Genomic DNA, 18,418 nt, shown 5'->3' on the forward strand with positions numbered 1-18,418 from the left:
TCAGCTGCCTTAGTTGGGACAAACTCAAAACTTGGATTAGGTCCTCGAAATGAGCAGATGACCTCTGGAAAAGATGATTTGGTAACTTCTTTAATAATATACCATTACTTGACTTCCCTTGGAACCCAAATCACTCAATTTGGGGAGACTATAGGTGAAAGGGAAATTTGACACTTGCAGAGATTTAGTTTTAGTTTGCTTTGTAATGCATTACCCATAGCAAATTTACCTCTATCTTTAGGAATAAAGATGACATCTGTCATGAAGCTTCTTACATTTTTCTGTCTGCTATTTCCAGTGTCATATATCTGACATGTGATAACCTCCCTTTATAAGCTCTAATGTTAAGGAAAAGATTTTATTCATTTCAGGTACCCACATGGCTATTCTTGACCTACTTGCAAATATATGACAAGATACACTGCACATTCTCTTATTCTGACATTTCTATTTCTGACATTGAACATACCTTTTAAGAATAAAATCATCTTTATTATGTGTACATAGGCATCAGAAATTTTAAAATTCACTTGGCCTCATTTTATATAGATAACTTATTGTCTGTCCTTGATGCATTATCAACATTTTATATCACAAGAAAATACTTTTTTTTTGGTTGCTTTCATAGTTCAACGTTTAAATCCTGAAGCATTTTGTTTCATTGCAATCATCTTTGTTAGAATAAAAAAAATAGCGTTGATCAAAATGTTGTCTTAGTTGTTACTGACAGCTGTTAAAATGCTGCTAAAAATATAGTGCCAACTACTGAAAAGCTAACTGCTCCTGTGAAGTCCTAATGAGAAATTCTAAATGAGTTGCGCATCAAGTTCAACAGAGACTCTTATGTTTCCCACACCTGACCAATGGATTGTTTCACTTTTCTGTGCTTATTATTGCACATAATATCAGAGAAACAACCTCTATACATAATTCTAATGAGCACACAAAGCATGCAGTCATTTATGTAAGATTAGCAATTATTTAAAAGTGATGAATTTCCTGTACGAAACCAAGAAAAAGAGCAGAGAAAAAAATAAATTGAAAACATCTTTATTTTTATGATAATATACTGCTCTAAGTGCCCCCCGTTTTCAACTACTGTACATTATTTCTAAATTTAGAACATCATGTAGGCACAGTGAAATCTGATTTGCTTCTAATAATATGGCATACTAATTGTGATGCATGGGCTGTTTGGTGCTCTGTCATCTCAAAATCTGGCCATAGAAATGTATTAGGTTTGTGTATTTTCTATTTAAAATGACTACAAATGAAATTAAGATAAACTGATGAATAAATAGTTAGGTAAACAAATACAGAAATTAATGAGTAACCAAAGCTAATAAAAATATTCCAACTAGTCTAGAAAACTGAGTTTGGTCTATTTTGGATATTAACAAAAACACTGATATGTTTTGTATTTATCTTCTGATCCACAATTTCTTATTTGCTTGCAATGTTTATAAACTGTAGCATGTGTGTTTTGCAATAAACAAAGAAGTTCTATCTTATATTATTCTCCTATTCATCTTCTCTCTCCAACACCCCCCTCCTTTCTCTCTCTGACTCTCTCTGTCTTTCTCAACTCTTTCCAACAGCTGGTAAGAGACAGGAAAAAAAAAAAAAAAAAAACCTAGCTTTTTAGAAAAAAAAATTACTAGCATGGCTAGGATTTATTAATGAAGTTAACTATGACCAAATGCTTAGTCTTTAACTTTTAAAAATTATTAGATTAAACGATATGAAACCTAATGGTCTTTACTTTCTGGTCAGCAAATAAAGACATAAAGGAGAGGTATTTAATACATTTAAAAATATATTCACTTTTTTGAGGGGGGCTTATGATTTCATGGCTTAAACAAGTCCATGCCTTTTCCCGCCCCCACCCAGTGTCAGCTGTTTGAAGAAATGAGATTAGGATCAGGGAACCAAGGGGTGGTTCTGCTCAAGCTGAAATAAAGAGCAAGGAATGATTTTTCCCAACACAAACTTAGATGACATTAGGCTTTGTATCTGAAGTTATATAATAGAAGATGTGATGTCACTCATGTAAATTGCAAACGTTGAGTCCTGCAGTTTACCTCAGGGAGTTTGACACTAATGGGATAAGGGAGGGAGGAGGTGTCCTGTGGTCCAGTGACTGTGAATGGAGGGTGAACAATTGTCAAAAGGGACATATCTGATTTAAGATTTTAGACTATTTAGCTGCTGTAAATAGTCTCCATCTATTTGGAGATGAAGTTAATGCCCTTTTCTGTGCTTTTCCTTTTCCTTAGTTTTTATTTCTCTTAAAAACATTTTCTTCCTTCGGCAAAGAAAAAAAAAATATTTAAAAGGATGAAAAGAACAAACTGTGTTAAGAGACAGTCTTAAAAATAAGTTGTGACATTTCCAGGCATACACTTTTTAAAGTTGACCGGGTTCCTTATTAATGGGCATTGGAATGAATGTGTTCCAACCAACCAGAAACCCCTGCATCCCCATCTCTGATGGAGTCTCTCAGAGGCACCCCTTTTGGAGTGATTCCAAACAAAACCAGTGTCACTTTCTCTTCAGATGAGGGAGCTGCAGACCTTGTCCTGGGGCTGTCCTCCCTTCCCTTCACGGTGGTACAGAACCACCTGTTATGTGACAGCCAGCAAAAGTAAATAAAGAGAAGAGAGAAACTTAATTGTTCAATCATTTGAGTAACTATCTAAACACTCAGATATCCAAAAACAAATAAAGGTTTGTGTATTATTAATTGCACTATCCCCTAATATCTCTCCCAAAGGGTAGGAGAAGCTATCTATGGGCAAATGGACCACCTCTTGAAGCTATTTTGGTGTGAAAAAGCTTCAAAATAATATCTATGTATGCTTGAAATCTCAATCTTCGTTTTATAATGCCAAACTATTTTAAAGACAGGGAAGATAAAAATTTGAGAATGGACAAGAAAAAAGTGAAAAACATCTACATTTCTAAAATGTTATTGTTCTAATAACGCCACTTTACACCATAGTGTGATCCCTGACAAGTTGTCTGTAATGGAATTTATTGATTAAATAGGGATGGAGGGTATCTGTGTATAGAATGTACATGGTAAATCATTTTGTAACGGGGGAAGGAATAGTCAATGCCTAATTTATCAATTTTGTAAACAGAGTTCACATCATATAGGTTACCTTAAATAAGGGTTTTCTCTAACATTTCATTACAAACTATTTCAAATACAAAAAAGTTGAAGGAATTTTACAGTGAACACCTGTATACCAACCTCCTCCATTCTACCATTAATGTACTATATGCATGCTTTATCACATATCTATCCATCTGTCTACTTTATCAATCCATGAATGTCAGTCCATCTTATTTTTTTTTAAATACAGACTTACTTTTTTGTTTGTTTGTTTGAAGTATGTTTTTCCAGGACCCATCAGCTCCAAGTCAAGTAGTTGTTTCAATCTAGTTGTGGAGGGCGCAGCTCACACTGGCCCATGAGGGGATCCAACCAGCAACCCTGGAGTTGGGAGCATGGCGCTCTAACCAACTGAGCTAACCGGCTGCCCCAGTTCATCTTATTATTGATGAATTTCAAAATTCAGTTCTTGCAGTCAGTACACTTCTAAATAGTGGTTCTTTAAAATTTCATTGAATACATATTAATATGCTAACTTAAAAATATATTATTCGATTATTATTTTCTTGATTTCACCGAAAAAGAATTCCTTAAGAACTTCACATTTACTACAAATAAGGAAAGTGAGGCAAAAGATTGTTTTGCTAGAGGCCAAAATGCCACCTTGCGCCATCTAAGAACTGAGTAGTGCCAACACTGCGTAGTGATAGATGCAAGGGGAAGGTCGATATTCAGAGTGGGAATGTGGTTGAAGACAGGCAACGATTGTTTTAACAGGGCAGCTCTGTGTTTAACATGGTTTTGTGTGGGAAGGGATTAGCAACTTTCACAGCTATTTAGGAAGAAAACGGGAAAGAACCCAGAAAAAGGCGGGGGGGGGGGGAGTGATCCAATAGAGTGTAGAAAAAGGAGGGTGAAGCAGGAAAAGGGGAGTGTGTGGTCAGTTCTCGAGTTTAACTGAATCATAATGGACAACAAGCAGGGAGCCTGTAAATGGTAGTGACACGCACAATGCATTCCCCCCACCCCGCCCAATCTTACACCAAGGGTAAGTGTAACGGTGCTGTGGAAGATTCTGGGGCTGAAGTGTATCTCTCACACGTGAGTGTGTGTGAACAGGAACACATCCCCTGATGGGGGTGATCTGTTAGGGGGTGATCTGTCGGGGGTGGGGCACCTGGGACTTCGGGGAAGCTTGGGAGCCAGGAGGTGGCTCCGTAGGTCAGCAGGAGCAGGAAAATCCCTGGATCAAGGGGTCACAGCTCCATCCTCCGCCCCCCGCCACGAGCCCGCGCGCCACAGCCCGCCCTCCCAGCTCTGTCGCCCCTCTTTCACTTTCGCGTCTGCGTCGGTGTCTGCCCCGGCGGCCGCGGGGGCGCGCAGGGCGGCGCGGGGACGCGCGGCGCTCCGCGATCCAGGGGGAGGAGGGGGCCTGGCGCTCGGCCCTTTCCTAGTCTTGCTCCGGGCACCCGCCGCCTTTGACGTCTCAGCCACTGCGAGACCTAGGGGACCGTGGCGGCCTCCGCTGCTCCCCACCGCTCCCCCCGCGCTCAGACACACCGCCCTTCCTCTGAACCCCCCCACGGTGGGGGTGGGGCAGCGGCGCGGAGAGCCCGAGAAAGGGAGGAAAGGAGCAGCCTCCCCCAGCGGGCAGCGAGGGAGCAGGAAAAGAAACTTTTCCCTCCCGCCCCTGGCTTGTGGTCCCCAGCCCGCGCCGCCCCACGCGGATGGGAACTGCACCTGAGGCCGGGTGCGAGGTCAGGGCCGGACTTTGTGGGGACCTTGGGAGGGGTGGGAGGCTACGTGCATTGGGGTTCCGTTATCCCTCGGCCTCCTCGCTGCCAATAGCCTGGGTGGTGAGGCCGCCAGCCCCTGACGCCCCCAGCTCGGTTTCCCACCAGCCTTGGCTGGACGCTCTGCTGCCTCCTCCCGCTGGTGAGGGTGTGACCCGGGGAGGGGGCCGCGGCGCCGCGGGCTCCCCCTGCGGCCGCCACCGCCCCCCCCCCATGCGCGCGCGCGCTCCGTCGCCCGAGCTGTCACCGGCCACCCCTAGCCCGTGGAGGGGGCGCAGAGAGCCGCACTGAGAGGCAGCCGGCGCGGGATCATCCCGTGGGACTTCCCGGCTCCCAGGGCCGCTGCCGTCAACGCCCGGGAGACCAGCAGCCCCAGAGGGGCTTGCCCGAGGCCGACCGCCGCTGCTGGGGGCGTGCAGGCACCCGCTTCCCCCTCTGCACGATTTGGCGCCGGCGCCTCGCCTGCTTCTGCGGGCTAACAGCTCTACTGTTCCATTGCTCTACCCACCGTTAGTAGGGTGACGGCTGGGATTACCACCTTCTCCATCCTTACCGCCGATCTGCTAATATTGGACTTGCTAGTGGCTACAGCAGCGGCAGCGGCGGGAGTCTCTCTGGCCCCCCACCCCCACTCCCCGCCCCGCGCCCCAACCTCCCCACCATGTCCTAGAAAAGGTGAGTGCAGCGACACTTTGCGCTGACAGCGGCGGGAAGGGGACCTGAGGAGCGCAGGAGGCCCTGGGGAAGTCAGGGTCCGCGCAGAGGGTGCGGGTTGGTGAACCGAGGTGGGCTGCGGGCAAGAGACAAGGTGCCCGCCAGGCCGCCTCCTGGTAGGGGCGCTGAGTAGCAGGCGGGCGAGCGATCGCGTTGGCTGTCCCTGCATGGTTCTAACCTAGATCTTGCAAGAAGCCGAGATCCAGGGCAGGACCAGCTCTCCATAAAGGAAGTAAAAACTTAGTAAAACAGACACGTCCATTTCTTTAATAATGAATAATTCGGCAGCACAGGTTGAGCCGCAGCCTCCTCACGTGCCGGGGCGCTAATCCCGGACTCCCCTAGCTCCTGCTTGCAGCCCTTGCTCGGCCGGGGTGCGATCGATGCCCGATTACTCATCGGGCTAGGACAGCGCGCGTGAAAGTTGGGACACTTGGCTGGGACTCCTGGCTGCGAGGGGCGCCAGGGGCCGCTCCGCGCAGGGGAGGGACTGCCGAACACCTGAGTCGGGGGCTCTCCCGCGACGCTGCTTGTCGCACCCGCTGCCAGGGAGTTCCCTACCTGAAGCGGCTGGGAGTTCTAAGTCTTCTTGCGTTCGGGGTCTGAAATCCCTAAGGTTAATTAACTGTAAGGCGAGGAGGGGCCTCTAAGCACAGGGTGCACGCTTCCCCCACCCTCCGACTTACGTGAGTGCGGGGCAAGGGTGAGGCGGGAGGCAGCACAGCTGCCGGCGCCGGGCTACGGGTCGCCGCGGGCCGGGGACCAGATTTAGGTGTGTACGTCACTGGAGCTGACTCCAAGCCAGCCCGGAGCCTAAAACCGAGCCTCATACGCGGCGCCTCAAAGTCTTTAGAAATCAAAGTTAAGAAGTCCATCCTTTTGCTTAGAAACTACAGCGTTTGGGTGGCCAGGAGGAGTCCAGGTGGGGGTGGTTGGAGGGAAACGGAAATTTCTTGCAGACGCTGGATACTTAGAAAACAGTTTGGTTCCTTCTCCCCTTCTTTATGTTTCTCCCAATTATGTGCACTCCCCCTACCCATCATAGAGTGGATATCCTGGACGGTAAGCTTTCTTTCAAATTGAACTAGTGGAAAAAAACCAACCCTAAAGTAGTAAATACAGCAACAAAATTATAATGGAAGAGCAGCAGTTCTTGACCCAGGCACTTTTTTTTTGGGGGGGGGGTGTTGGACTAGGGTGGGTGAGAAGCTCTGTTTAAAGGGTTTGGCTGCACTGAAGTCACCCGCTTTTCTTGCACGGTTAAAACAAGGAAATTCAAATCGAATGGGAACGTGATCCTTCTGCTTGCTGGCAGCGGATGCTGCGGCTGCTCTGCTGAGAGGTAATTCGGTAGACCCAGGAAAGGGGCGTGGAGCGGACCTCAGGGGTCGGGTGAAGCCCCCCGGGAGTCCTCTCTGCAGGTGGACGCTGTGGGCGGTGCCTGAGCAAGGGCTGCCTCTCACCTGGCGCTGCAGGTGGAGAGCATTAGGGGACTACACCTTGACTAGCTATCGGAAAAACCTGCTTCTTCCGCGTCAGCACACTTTGCACATCTTTACAGAAATCTTAGGGTCGGCCAGGAGAGCAAGGAGGGCGCCAGCAAGTTAGAGGCGGTCGAGCAAGGGGGACGAGGGTCAACGTACAGAGGGTACCTACAGCCTAACGTCGTAGCTGCTGCCGGACACCCCAAGCACCCGCCGCTGCTGCGGCTTTAAGGAAGCTGCCGAGTCCAGGCTGTGTCGCAGCAACTTTGTATCAGTCATGTCGCCTCCAGTGACTGACAGCTGGGATTGCCCAATGAGAATCCCGTCTGACCATGCAGCGTGGAACCTTGCTTTCCTCTGGGCCAATGGGAAAGGCTCAGGGGGGCGGGATAGCAACTTGAACTTTATCTGGGCATGTGACCCGCTTTTAAAAGGGCCGGCCCTGGAGCTGGCCCACTCCCCCTCCGGGCTTTTGCCCGCCCTCGCTCCTTCTCTCCTTATTTCGCCGGCTCAGGCCCTGCCCCTACCCCTGGCCCTGCCCCGTCCTCTCCGCCCCTCCGCGCCCGGGGTGTCATTGGACTAGGGAGACGCAAGCCAACTTAAGGCAGCTTGGAGGAAGCCCGTGCAGTCACCTGGGTGCCAGAGCGTTGCCGCCTCGGGCTCTCCCGCTGCAAGGGGAGCGGCACTCGCTGGCCTGGATGTGGTTGGATTTAGGGGGGCTCCGCAGCAGGAGTGTCGTAGCGTTGGCGAGCGCTGCAACAGGTAGACGCCTAGAGACGGACCCCAGCCGAGACAGGTGTGTAAGGGGTGCGCGGCGGGGCGCCTCTTGCCGGCCTGGGCGTGCGGCCGCGGTGCGGGAGCGTGCACTTTGCAGGGAGAAGTGGCTGCGTAATCCGGAGGCACAGTCAGTATGGTGCTGTGTGCTTGTTGTTTTGTTTTGGTTTTCCACTTTTCCCCCCCTTTGGCCGCCAGAGGACTATTTTGGGAAAGTTGGGCCACTTTGGATAAATGCCCTCTAACGAGCAGCTTTCAGCCGCCTTTGGCAGTGGGAGGTCTACACCACCCTTCCCTTTCCCCAAGATGAATTTCGAGTCGTTTGCCTTCTACAATTTTTAAAGGACGTTTGAATAATATATCTTTCCTCTATCAATTGCGGAAGCACCGAAATCTCAGCTGGAGGTGTAGCTTATTAAGGGCAGTTGAAGGAGATAGAGATCCTGATAGATCCTGTCTGAAAGGGGCTCTGGTAATTCGTGCATTCCCCGGTCCCCGGTATTCACGAAACTCTTGAGAGAGGCTGTGCTTTCTGTGTCATCAGTTGGGATTCTAAAGGCAGAGAAGGAATGAAGCTTCTTTTGGTGGCATCCGTACCCTTCTACTGAATTTAGGGACATGGCTTTTCCTACTGAATTTTAAGAGACCAGGTTTAATCATTCTTTATGGCACCATCGGTTTTAACTATTATAAAAGTTAGGAAAACTTTGATAGCAGACAAGTTTTTGAAGCTGAATTTCAGGTGCACTAAATTGCCTTTTAACATTTGTATTGCCATTTCTCTAGGTGCTGTTATTGATGATCTTTATAGTTATGATAACAGCGTTCTCCATCTGTGAAGTTCTGCTATGAAGTTTTAATTTTATGTTTGACTTCATGGCACGCTATCATGGAAGTGCGTGAGGAGAGAAGTTTTAAAAAATAATCTAAAGGCGAGCTTTTTCCTTTAAGGGAGAAATAGTTTGGTTTGGGGATTTTGGAAAGATCAGGTGGCTCAGTGAATTAGGTGAGTGAATAGAAATCAGGTGTGCTCAGTTCTAACTGGTTCTCCCGCTCTCTTAGGTGACCTTGGGCCGGTTACTATCATTTACCTCATCTATAAACGAGGGGAACATAATAATGGTTCTGTAGTGGGGATGACAGAAAAATAGTTACATACAACAAACTTTTACAACTATGCAACCAGTGAAAATTGTGAAATTTTTAAGGTTCTGGTCTTTAAGATGCCGTATTATAATGAAATAACTATAGAAAATGATACATTTAAAATGGGACATATGTTTGGGAAGAATATTAAAAGTGAAAGTGTTTTCACATAGAAGACAAATTTGCAAGAATTTTGTTAATATTCCTGAAAACAACTACTTCCTTATGGAAAGGGGCAAGTTAACACAGGCTGTAAAACATAAAATTTTAAACTCAGATTTTTCCTTTGTAAAAATGGTGTTTAAGAGCATATATATGATTTAAAGTAGAGCATTTAGTAGTGCTTTTCCTTACTTGAAATCTCCTTTATGTTTTGTGAGGAGGCCACTTGCATGAAAATTAAAGGGTTATAAGGGTTTTTTGTATTAATCCCAAGAAAGTCTCTGTTATAATCCTCATTGTAAAGGAGACGTATTTGATTTTGTATAAACTAGGTTTGTATACCAGTATTTTATATGTTAGTAACAAAAACTTTCCTTTTCCTTCTGGATAGAAGTTCTGTGAGTATCATATTCATCAACTAATATTTTTAGTATTCATTGCGTAGTTCAAGTTGACTGAAATTCTGCTCAAGACTTGGTCATTATGCCAATTCCAAAAGGATAACCTGGGTTTCCTGGACAACATAGGAAATAAATTCCTAATCTGATTTATTTGTTTACAGAGAAGACTAACTAAAATAATAGGGAGAATTCAGCCTAACATATTTCAATAAACCTATTTTTTTTAAATCTGATCTTTGAAAATGTTTACAGTGGAAACCATGCAGATGCTCCATTCTCTCCTGTTTGTTGCCAATCTTTATTTACTTTATTGAGAGGTGCGTTTGGTTGGTGGATGAGGAGAATACCTTAATCAAAGCTAATTGAGATTTCAGCAAAGCCTTTTGCATATTCTCTAATGATAGCCCTGTCCATAATGTGGTGAAATGCAGGCTGTTTTATGGTATTGTGAAGGGCATTTAAGGCTACCTAAGCAGGACTGGGAATTGTGATCAGGTGCTTGTTTGTAGAGTGCGTTAAGATTGTCCTTACCAGCCATCTCCCATACAGATTCTCTTCAAATCTTCATATAGCTTCAGAAATCTGAGATATGGCTCGCTCCTGCTTTAGGGCAGAATGACGAAAAGCATCCCTCAGAATATTAGTAAGTGTTCTATGAAAAAAGGGTGCATGGTCAAATTGTTTAGGGAGCAGTGGATTCTGAAGGAAACAGGTTTCTGCGCTGTAGAACTGCCCAGGGGTCTTAGCATGCAGACTTACACGGTGAAACTTCATAAAAGCAGTAAGTGGTGATCCTTTCCAAAAGACAATTTGGAGGATGGATTTTTTTGGAGAGGGATTTGCATGGGGATCCCCCTTCAGACTCAGGGCAGATAGGCCTGTTTCCAGGGACCAGGGAAGCCGGAATGAAGCCGGAATGAGGCTGCAGGTGTGAACGTTGGGAGGGGTAAGCAGATGGAGGCCTTTAGTAAGGGTGCCTAGGCAAGAGTGACTTCCACGCATTTGGGTAGAGGTTGGTGCAGTTTACCAAGACAGGGCATGTGGGTTTAGGGCCAGGGTTCTGGGGGAGGAGGGTGGTACACAGATGGGGTTCAATTTTGAGCACGGATAGACATATTTCTTGCGATGTTTAATGAATTTGGAGCTGAAACATCTGTACTTCAGTTATATATCCATTCAAGTTTGTTATGGAGAGGGCATAATATTCTTAGGTGGAATTCAAAGAGGCACATAATATATACTGGTATTTTTCAGCCTGTGGCTGTGACTAAATGGTTTTTCAGTAAAGTAGAAAATACCAGTATTAGCCACTTAGGTTCCATTTCACTATATAGTTTTTTTTCAACTATTACCTGGCTTTTATCCACACTTAATTTTTTTGGCTGGAATTACTAGATAAGCACCTCAGCTTTTGCAACTTGATTGATTTTCCAGTGTTTTGTGACTGATTTATGATTAGGAATTTATAGAATGATGTTCTTTAAAAGTGGACTACATAATTGGTATATTTTAATGTTCACAAATTAGTGAGTATTGATTATATTATACTAGTTCAAAAATTTTTATTTGCACTGTACTGTCTGCTTGGGATGCAATTCATAAAGTTTCTGCCTTCTGAGAACTTAAAATATAGTATAGAATATAGACAAGTAATAGGTAATTAAAATACGCACACAATTTGCACATTAAATTTCATCATAAAGCCTTGTGCTATCTATTGCCAATTTATTTAGTAGAATCATCATTATTTTTCTGTGTTAGTTAATATAAGTTCTGTAGCAAAAGAACTTCCTAGACTCTTTTTGTTTTTAACGAGGAGAAGGATGGAGGTAGTGAGTGGCAGAGGAAGGAAAGTAATGAGAGGTTGAAAGTAATATTTATGCATAGAAGTGCAGAAATTGCGTCTTTTAGATCAGGACCTTTATTTGGGTCATAGATTGTTTACACAACTGGAAGGATTTGACAAATGCATACATAATAATTTTAGGACTTTCATATATGAAAATGTACAAATGAAATTTTTACTGAGAAGGACTTAATTTTCTTAAGAGTGGTGGTTGTCATTGGGGCCAGGGTGAGGGATGATCTTTTTTTCCCCCAGGGACATTTGTCAATGTCTGGAGCCATTTTTGGTGTCATAATTGGGAAGGGGGGTTGCTACTGGCATCTAGTGGGTAGGGATCAGGGATATGCTGAACATGTTACAATGCACAGGGCAGCCCTCCATAACAAAAAATCATCAGTTCCAGAAATGCCTGTAGTGCCCAGGTTGAGATATCCTTGGTGTAGAGAGAGACATGGCATCAAATTCCAGCTCTGCCACTTAGCTGTGTGCCCTGTGCCTCAGTTTCCCCACTTGTATCATTTGGGTAATACTGTTGCGAATCTTAAGGGGTTGTTTATAAGGGTAAACAAGTGTGTAAAAGGCTTATAATATTGCATTGAGTTATGAATGTATAATGCCTAAGAATTATATAAATATAGTCTATTATCATTATTGTGTCAATGAAATAAATTTATAGAGAGAGCCAGTGGATAGGATGGTAGATCTAAAACAGTCCTTTGGGCTCTCTGAGAATGAGGACTGTGCCTATTTTGTTTATCACTATAGATTCAGTGACGGGTGGTAGGCCCAGGATGTAGCACGCACTTGGTAAATATTTGTTGAATGAATGAACACCTAAGTTGTCAGGATCCATCTCGAACTTCCTCCATTTACTGTTGAGAATGAAACTGTCTGTTGGGAGTCTTTTTAGCAGAGGTACCACTAGGTCAGGGAGCATGTCAAAGTCCTCACCAGTATTGAAATAAAGAGAAGAGAGTCCTGACATTCCCGAGTTCTCATACAGCCTCTTTGAGCTGTGGACTATTTAATCAGGATCTGTGAACCTTTACTTTTCAGAATTGACATTAAATCATCCTCATCACTAATCTATTTTAATAAAATCTTATTGGTTTAGACATAATTCTTCAAAAGTTTTCCCTGCGATAATTTACTTGATAATTTGATATTGGGAAATGGTAACATTAATTGCATTTCCTTCTTGTTTTTAATAAAGCCATGTCTCAGATATGGGATGCAGCTTCCCTAGGCCCGAAAGATTCCAAATGTCTTTGGGGTTTAGAAGATGTAGTTTTAAACTTGACTTTGTCACTTATTAGGTCTTTGACCTTGGGCAAGTCACCCCCCTCATTAAATCCTCAGTTTTTTCTCTGCCTCATCCTTCCCTAGGGTTACTTTGCATATTAAATAAGTTAACGTTTATAAATATGCTTTGCAAGCTCTAAATACTGTATTATAGCAAATATCTTACTTTTATTTTGGTGCAAAATAGTTTTATATGATTGCTTCTTATAGCCTGGCTTCTGGACAAATTATAGTCAGTACTCTGTTATATCAATACCTAAAAAGGTACTGGTTTTAATATAGTGTTAAAGTGTTGCTTATAAGATGTAGAATATGTATTTATAGCTTAGTAAATGCAATTTTAGAATGCCTTTTAGAGTAATACTGCTATAAATGACTCTAATTCATTTTTTTTTAATGTGAATTTGTTAGCTATGGAGACCAAAGGCTACCACAGTCGCCCTGAAGGGCTAGAGATGGAAAGACGGTGGGGTCCAGTTTCTCAGGCTGTGGAGCGTTCTTCCCTGGGACCTCCAGAGAGGACAGATGAGAATAACTACATGGAGATTGTCAACGTAAGCTGTGTTTCCGGTGCTATTCCAAACAACAGTACTCAAGGAAGCAGCAAAGAAAAACACGAACTACTCCCTTGCCTTCAGCAAGACAATACTCGGTCTGGGATTTTAACATCTGATATTAAAACCGAGCTGGAATCTAAGGAACTTTCAGCAACTGTAGCTGAGTCCATGGGTTTATACATGGATTCCATACGAGATGCCGACTACAGCTTTGATCAGATCCAACAAAGAAGCATGAGTCCAGCAAAGATTTATCAAAATGTTGAACAGCTGGTGAAATTTTACAAAGAAAATGGCCATTGTCCTTCCACTCTGAGTATGAGCAGGCCCTTGAGATCCTTTATGTCTGACTCTGGGAGCTCTGTGAATGGTGGGGTCATGCGCACCATTGTTAAAAGCCCCATCCTGTGTCATGAGAAGAGCCCGTCTGTTTGCAGCCCTCTGAACATGACATCTTCAGTTTGCAGCCCTGCTGGAATCAGCTCTGTGTCCTCCACCTCGGCCAGCTTTGGCACTTTCACAGTGCACAGCCCCATCACCCAGGGGACTCCCTTGACGTGCTCCCCAAGTATTGAGAATCGAGGTTCCAGGTCGCACAGCCCAGTACATGCCAGCAACGTGGGCTCTCCTCTTTCAAGTCCATTGAGTAGCATGAAATCCCCTATTTCCAGCCCTCCAAGTCACTGCAGTGTGAAATCTCCAGTCTCCAGTCCCAATGTCACTCTGCGATCCTCTGTGTCTAGCCCTGCGAATATCAACAACTCAAGGTGCTCTGTTTCCAGCCCTTCCAACACAAATAACAGATCCACACTTTCCAGTCCAACTGCTAGTACTGTGGGATCTATCTGTAGCCCTGTAAACAATGCCTTCAGCTACACTGCTTCGGGCACCCCTTCGGGATCCAGTGGAGCCCGGGATGTGGATCCTAGTCCAGACACACACGAGAAAGGTGCTCAAGAGGTCCCCTTTCCTAAGACTGAGGAAGTAGAGAATGCCATCTCCAACGGTGTGACTGGCCAGCTTAATATTGTCCAGTACATAAAACCAGAGCCAGATGGCGCTTTCAGCAGCTCGTGTCTGAGAGGAAATAGCAAAATAAACTCTGATTCCCCGTTCTCAGTACCAATAAAACAAGAATCAACCAAGCATTCGTGTTCAGGCACCTCTTTTAAAGGGAATCCAACAGTAAACCCATTTCCTTTCATGGATGGCTCATATTTTTCCTTTATGGATGATAAAGACTACTATTCTCTATCAGGAATTTTAGGGCCACCTGTGCCCGGCTTTGATGGTACCTGTGAAGGCAGTGGCTTCCCAATGGGGATTAAACAAGAACCAGATGATGGGAGCTATTACTCAGAGGCCAGCATCCCTTCATCTGCCATTGTTGGCGTGAATTCAGGTGGACAGTCCTTTCACTATAGGATTGGTGCTCAAGGTACAATATCTTTATCACGATCAGCTAGAGACCAGTCTTTCCAACACTTGAGTTCCTTTCCGTCTGTCAGTACATTGGTGGAGTCGTGGAAATCACACAGTGACCTGTCATCTAGAAGAAATGATGGATATCCAGTCCTAGAATACATTCCAGAAAATGTATCAAGGTAAGTTGGCTTTTTCTCTTCTTTTAAAAGTCATGGTTTTATAAAATGCTGAAGGTTACCATTATTATCTTTACTGTTGACAAATGTAAACCCATTTCAGTATACTGTTTTATTTATACTCCCTCTGCTGCTCTTTGGTATAATGTTACTTTTTTTTTGAAATAGAGGAAGAAAAAGTTCTTAAGCGCTCTTAGGAAATATTTGTGTTACTGTTGAAGGAGTCTACACAGGTATTTCACTTCCCCCCCCCCTTCCCACCCCCACGTTGCCTATTGTAGGTATTTGGAAAAAGTTTGTTTTCTGCTGCCTGCTGCTATATTTACTTTAGCAGACTAGTGCTAGATTTTTATTTTTCCCTAGCTGTATACTGGTTCACTAAACTTGCTTTAAATTACTTTTTTTGTGGTTTTAGTCTCTTTTCATAACTTTCTTGATTAATAACTCCATTGGTTGTGAAAAATGAAATGGAACCCCAGATCTGTTACCCAGAAGCTTCTCACTCTCTTTGTTCTTTTGTAGTTAGGTTAATTGTATGTGAGTTGCAGTTTTCAATACAAATAAATCGGTTTTTTTTACTGTTTTTTAACTTTTAAAGACTCAGCACATCTAAAATTACTAAGTGGACAGTCTTGCTTTCTTACTCATACTGGAAATGAAATATGTCACTGCAGGTTTGAATTGGTGTACTTATAACTTTTAAGATCTGCAAGAAAATATGCATGACTTACTGTAAAATATCTCTAGCCTTTCCTTGTTGCAGATAGCATAGTGTATATATTTAGAAAAACAAGGAAGAGGTTTTAGATATGACTAAAGGGTAGTTCTAAGTTATACAATGGATACTTGCATTGGACTTTGCTTTAGTACTATTTTTATTATGTGGTTGTAATAAATGATCCTTTATGGAGCATATAAAAAATTGACTTCCTAGATATAGTTCATTCCTGTGGCATCTAAGAATATAAGGATATTTTCCTTAAAATTTTATTTTGTGGGAAATATGTCCATCCCATGAAGAGGATATGGGGTTTATGTATCTTCCTCCTTCTATTTCGTTTTTTCCAAAGAAAGGGCATTACTTTCCTTGCCATTTACTCAAACCGGGCTCTGCTTGCTTTTATGGAAGCAATCATTCCATAAAAGACACATTCTTCGTTTTCATCTATTCCATCATATTTTAATGCTGCCTCTATCATTTAAATTCTAAACTCTCACAGAAGTCAGGAGATAGCATAGCTTTCATCAGAACCAAATTCAGCATGTGTTCTACTGATAGTGCTTTGTTTTTCTTTTAGAGAAGGAAATTTTGCACACAATGTAGATACTTTCATAAGTAATATTTCATTACTGAGTTAGTATGAGGGAGTATAGTCTGGTAGTTCAGAGCAGTGTTGCCCTGGTTGAAATCCCAGCTATGTCACTTTATTGCTTTGTCTCCCGATGCACATCCCTTTATCTCTCTGGGCTATAGTTCTCTTATCTGTTAAAGGGGATTAAATAGTACCCATCTCAAGTGCAGTTAAGACAATTGAGTTAATTTATGAGAAGCACTTTGAATATCATCTGGTATGTAATATACATTATATACATTTTAGGGATTACTATTAATTAAATATTAGTGTTTTCACAATCTTTCGTTTCCATTTCTTCAGTTTTCTTTTTTTTATCATGAAATTTTACAAAATAATTTTAAAGAAGCATTATGTACATAGTTAAAAGAAATATTTGTTGATAATTCTTGTGATTAAATTCTACTCTGATTAAAAATAAAATGTGTGTGTGTATATATATGTGTATATATATACATATACATATATATGTATATGTGTATATATGTATATATATGTTCTTTTCATTTTGAAGGTTATTGCTTTTGGTAATGATATTTCTGGTAGAAATACCAGAGATATAGTAGCTAAATCATTAATTCTCTCTTACGTTTGTTCTGTATTCTGTTTCTACTGTTTTAATTGTAGTTTCCACACTCAACTCTTGAAGTTCCTCCTGATGGTCTAGCCTTAAACATATTAATATGACTCAGTGACCTTGAGCTAACCCTGCATTTCTGGGCACTGAAGATGCTCTCTGGTGTCTCTTCTTGAGCATTCCAAAATTCTGTACATACGAATTAATATAGTTAGAGGGGATTCATTTTGTTTGCTTATATGCTGGTATTGTGCTAGTTACTGTACGTTTTCCAAAAACTTTTATTTCAAAACTGTAATGTTATTTAAAGTCTCTTAGAGATTAGTAATTATTTACAGCTTTTCCTGGTGAATAGCATCCACATCTATTTGTTTTGATCATTCTCAGAATAAAGAAAGGCTCAAGGATCAGAGGATTTTTAGTTGTTATTTTTTCCCCCAGATTTCAGTTTCCGTGTTATATAATGTTTAATTTAACCTCACCCAAGCTTCATCCTTGGCTTCTTATTTTGTGTCTTTTGGACCAAAATCCAACCTTTTTGCCTATTTTGCAATTTATAATAATGATACCCCATTCTAGGGAATGTTGAATAAATTAATGAATTAAAAGTTGCAAAGGATCAAGGCCGTGCATAACCATTTGTAGGTTTCATTATCTCCTTCAGCTTTCGGTTGAACTTAAACTGTTCTCAAAGTATGGTTTGGGGTTCCTGAGGGGATTCATGAAGTCAAAGACCATGCATTGGTAAAAGATCTGTTCAAAGTTGAAGATAGACCAATGCATTTTAATGTAACAACGTATGAAAAATTCACTGATGATGATTTCAGATTCCACGTTACAGCTCACCTTTTAGAAACTACTCGTTGTCAATGTCATTATCAAAGAATCATATCTGTGGTTATCTGGAAAGGCCGTTAAAATGCTCTGCCTTTTTCCGACAACATAGCTAGGTGAGGCCAGATTTTCTTCATCTACTTGAGCCAAAAACGTATCACCATACGTTGAATGTAGAAGTATATCTGAAAACCAGCTGTCTTCTATTAAGCAAGACAGTAGACTTGCAAAAATGTAAAGCGGTGCCCCTCCTCTCACTCAAGTTTTCATTCTGAGAAATATAGTGACTTTTTCATAAAATATGTTTATTATGCTAACATATAATGATTTACTATTTTGAAACGATTTAAAATCAATGTTATTTTTAATTTCTCAGATGGTAAATATCAGTAGACATAACTCATATAAACCAAGCTCTTTGGTATCCTCATACATTGTAAGAGTGGAAAAGCGCCCCAAGACCCAACAGTTGAGAGTTGCTGGTCTTTGCTATTCTGTACTCCCCTTGGAGGTTAAGGAAGAAAGAGGATATACTTTCTATGTGTTAGTTTTACTGAATGTTATGCTGAGGAAGGAGTGCCCTATTGAAATTAAAAAGAAAAAAGTGTTTCTCATCTAGATTAATTTTTCGAGCTGATAAAAAATGAGTAATGGCTGTGAAATGTGTGTTGTTGTGTTTTCAGTCTATGGGCATTCTGTGGGAGGAGTGACAAAAGTCATCTATTTGTTAATAATTTCCAGTGACTGGATTGTCTGA

The 18,418-nt window shown here is 42.6% G+C and overlaps 1 protein-coding gene across 4 annotated transcripts in view; it reads left to right on the forward strand.

Moving 5' to 3' along the window:
• The first annotated feature begins 5,133 nt into the window (after window positions 1–5,133).
• NR3C2 (nuclear receptor subfamily 3 group C member 2) overlaps window positions 5,134–18,418 on the forward strand; it is a 310,553-nt gene continuing 297,268 nt past the window's right edge. The window contains exons 1-2 of one of the 4 annotated variants that reach the window (XM_074338455.2): window positions 5,134–5,586; window positions 13,152–14,901. In XM_074338455.2, the coding sequence (XP_074194556.1) occupies window positions 13,154–14,901 (1,748 nt within the window). In that variant the 5' untranslated portion in view covers window positions 5,134–5,586; window positions 13,152–13,153. Of the gene's footprint in view, window positions 5,587–7,549; window positions 7,906–13,151; window positions 14,902–18,418 lie in introns of those variants that run through there. The other 3 variants (XM_074338457.2, XM_074338454.2, XM_074338456.1) reach the window with 3 other exon arrangements.

The sequence above is a fragment of the Rhinolophus sinicus genome, chromosome 15 (genome assembly GCF_057876585.1).
Source record: "Rhinolophus sinicus isolate RSI-liver-muscle chromosome 15, RSI-T2T, whole genome shotgun sequence".
Lineage (NCBI taxonomy): Eukaryota > Metazoa > Chordata > Mammalia > Chiroptera > Rhinolophidae > Rhinolophus > Rhinolophus sinicus.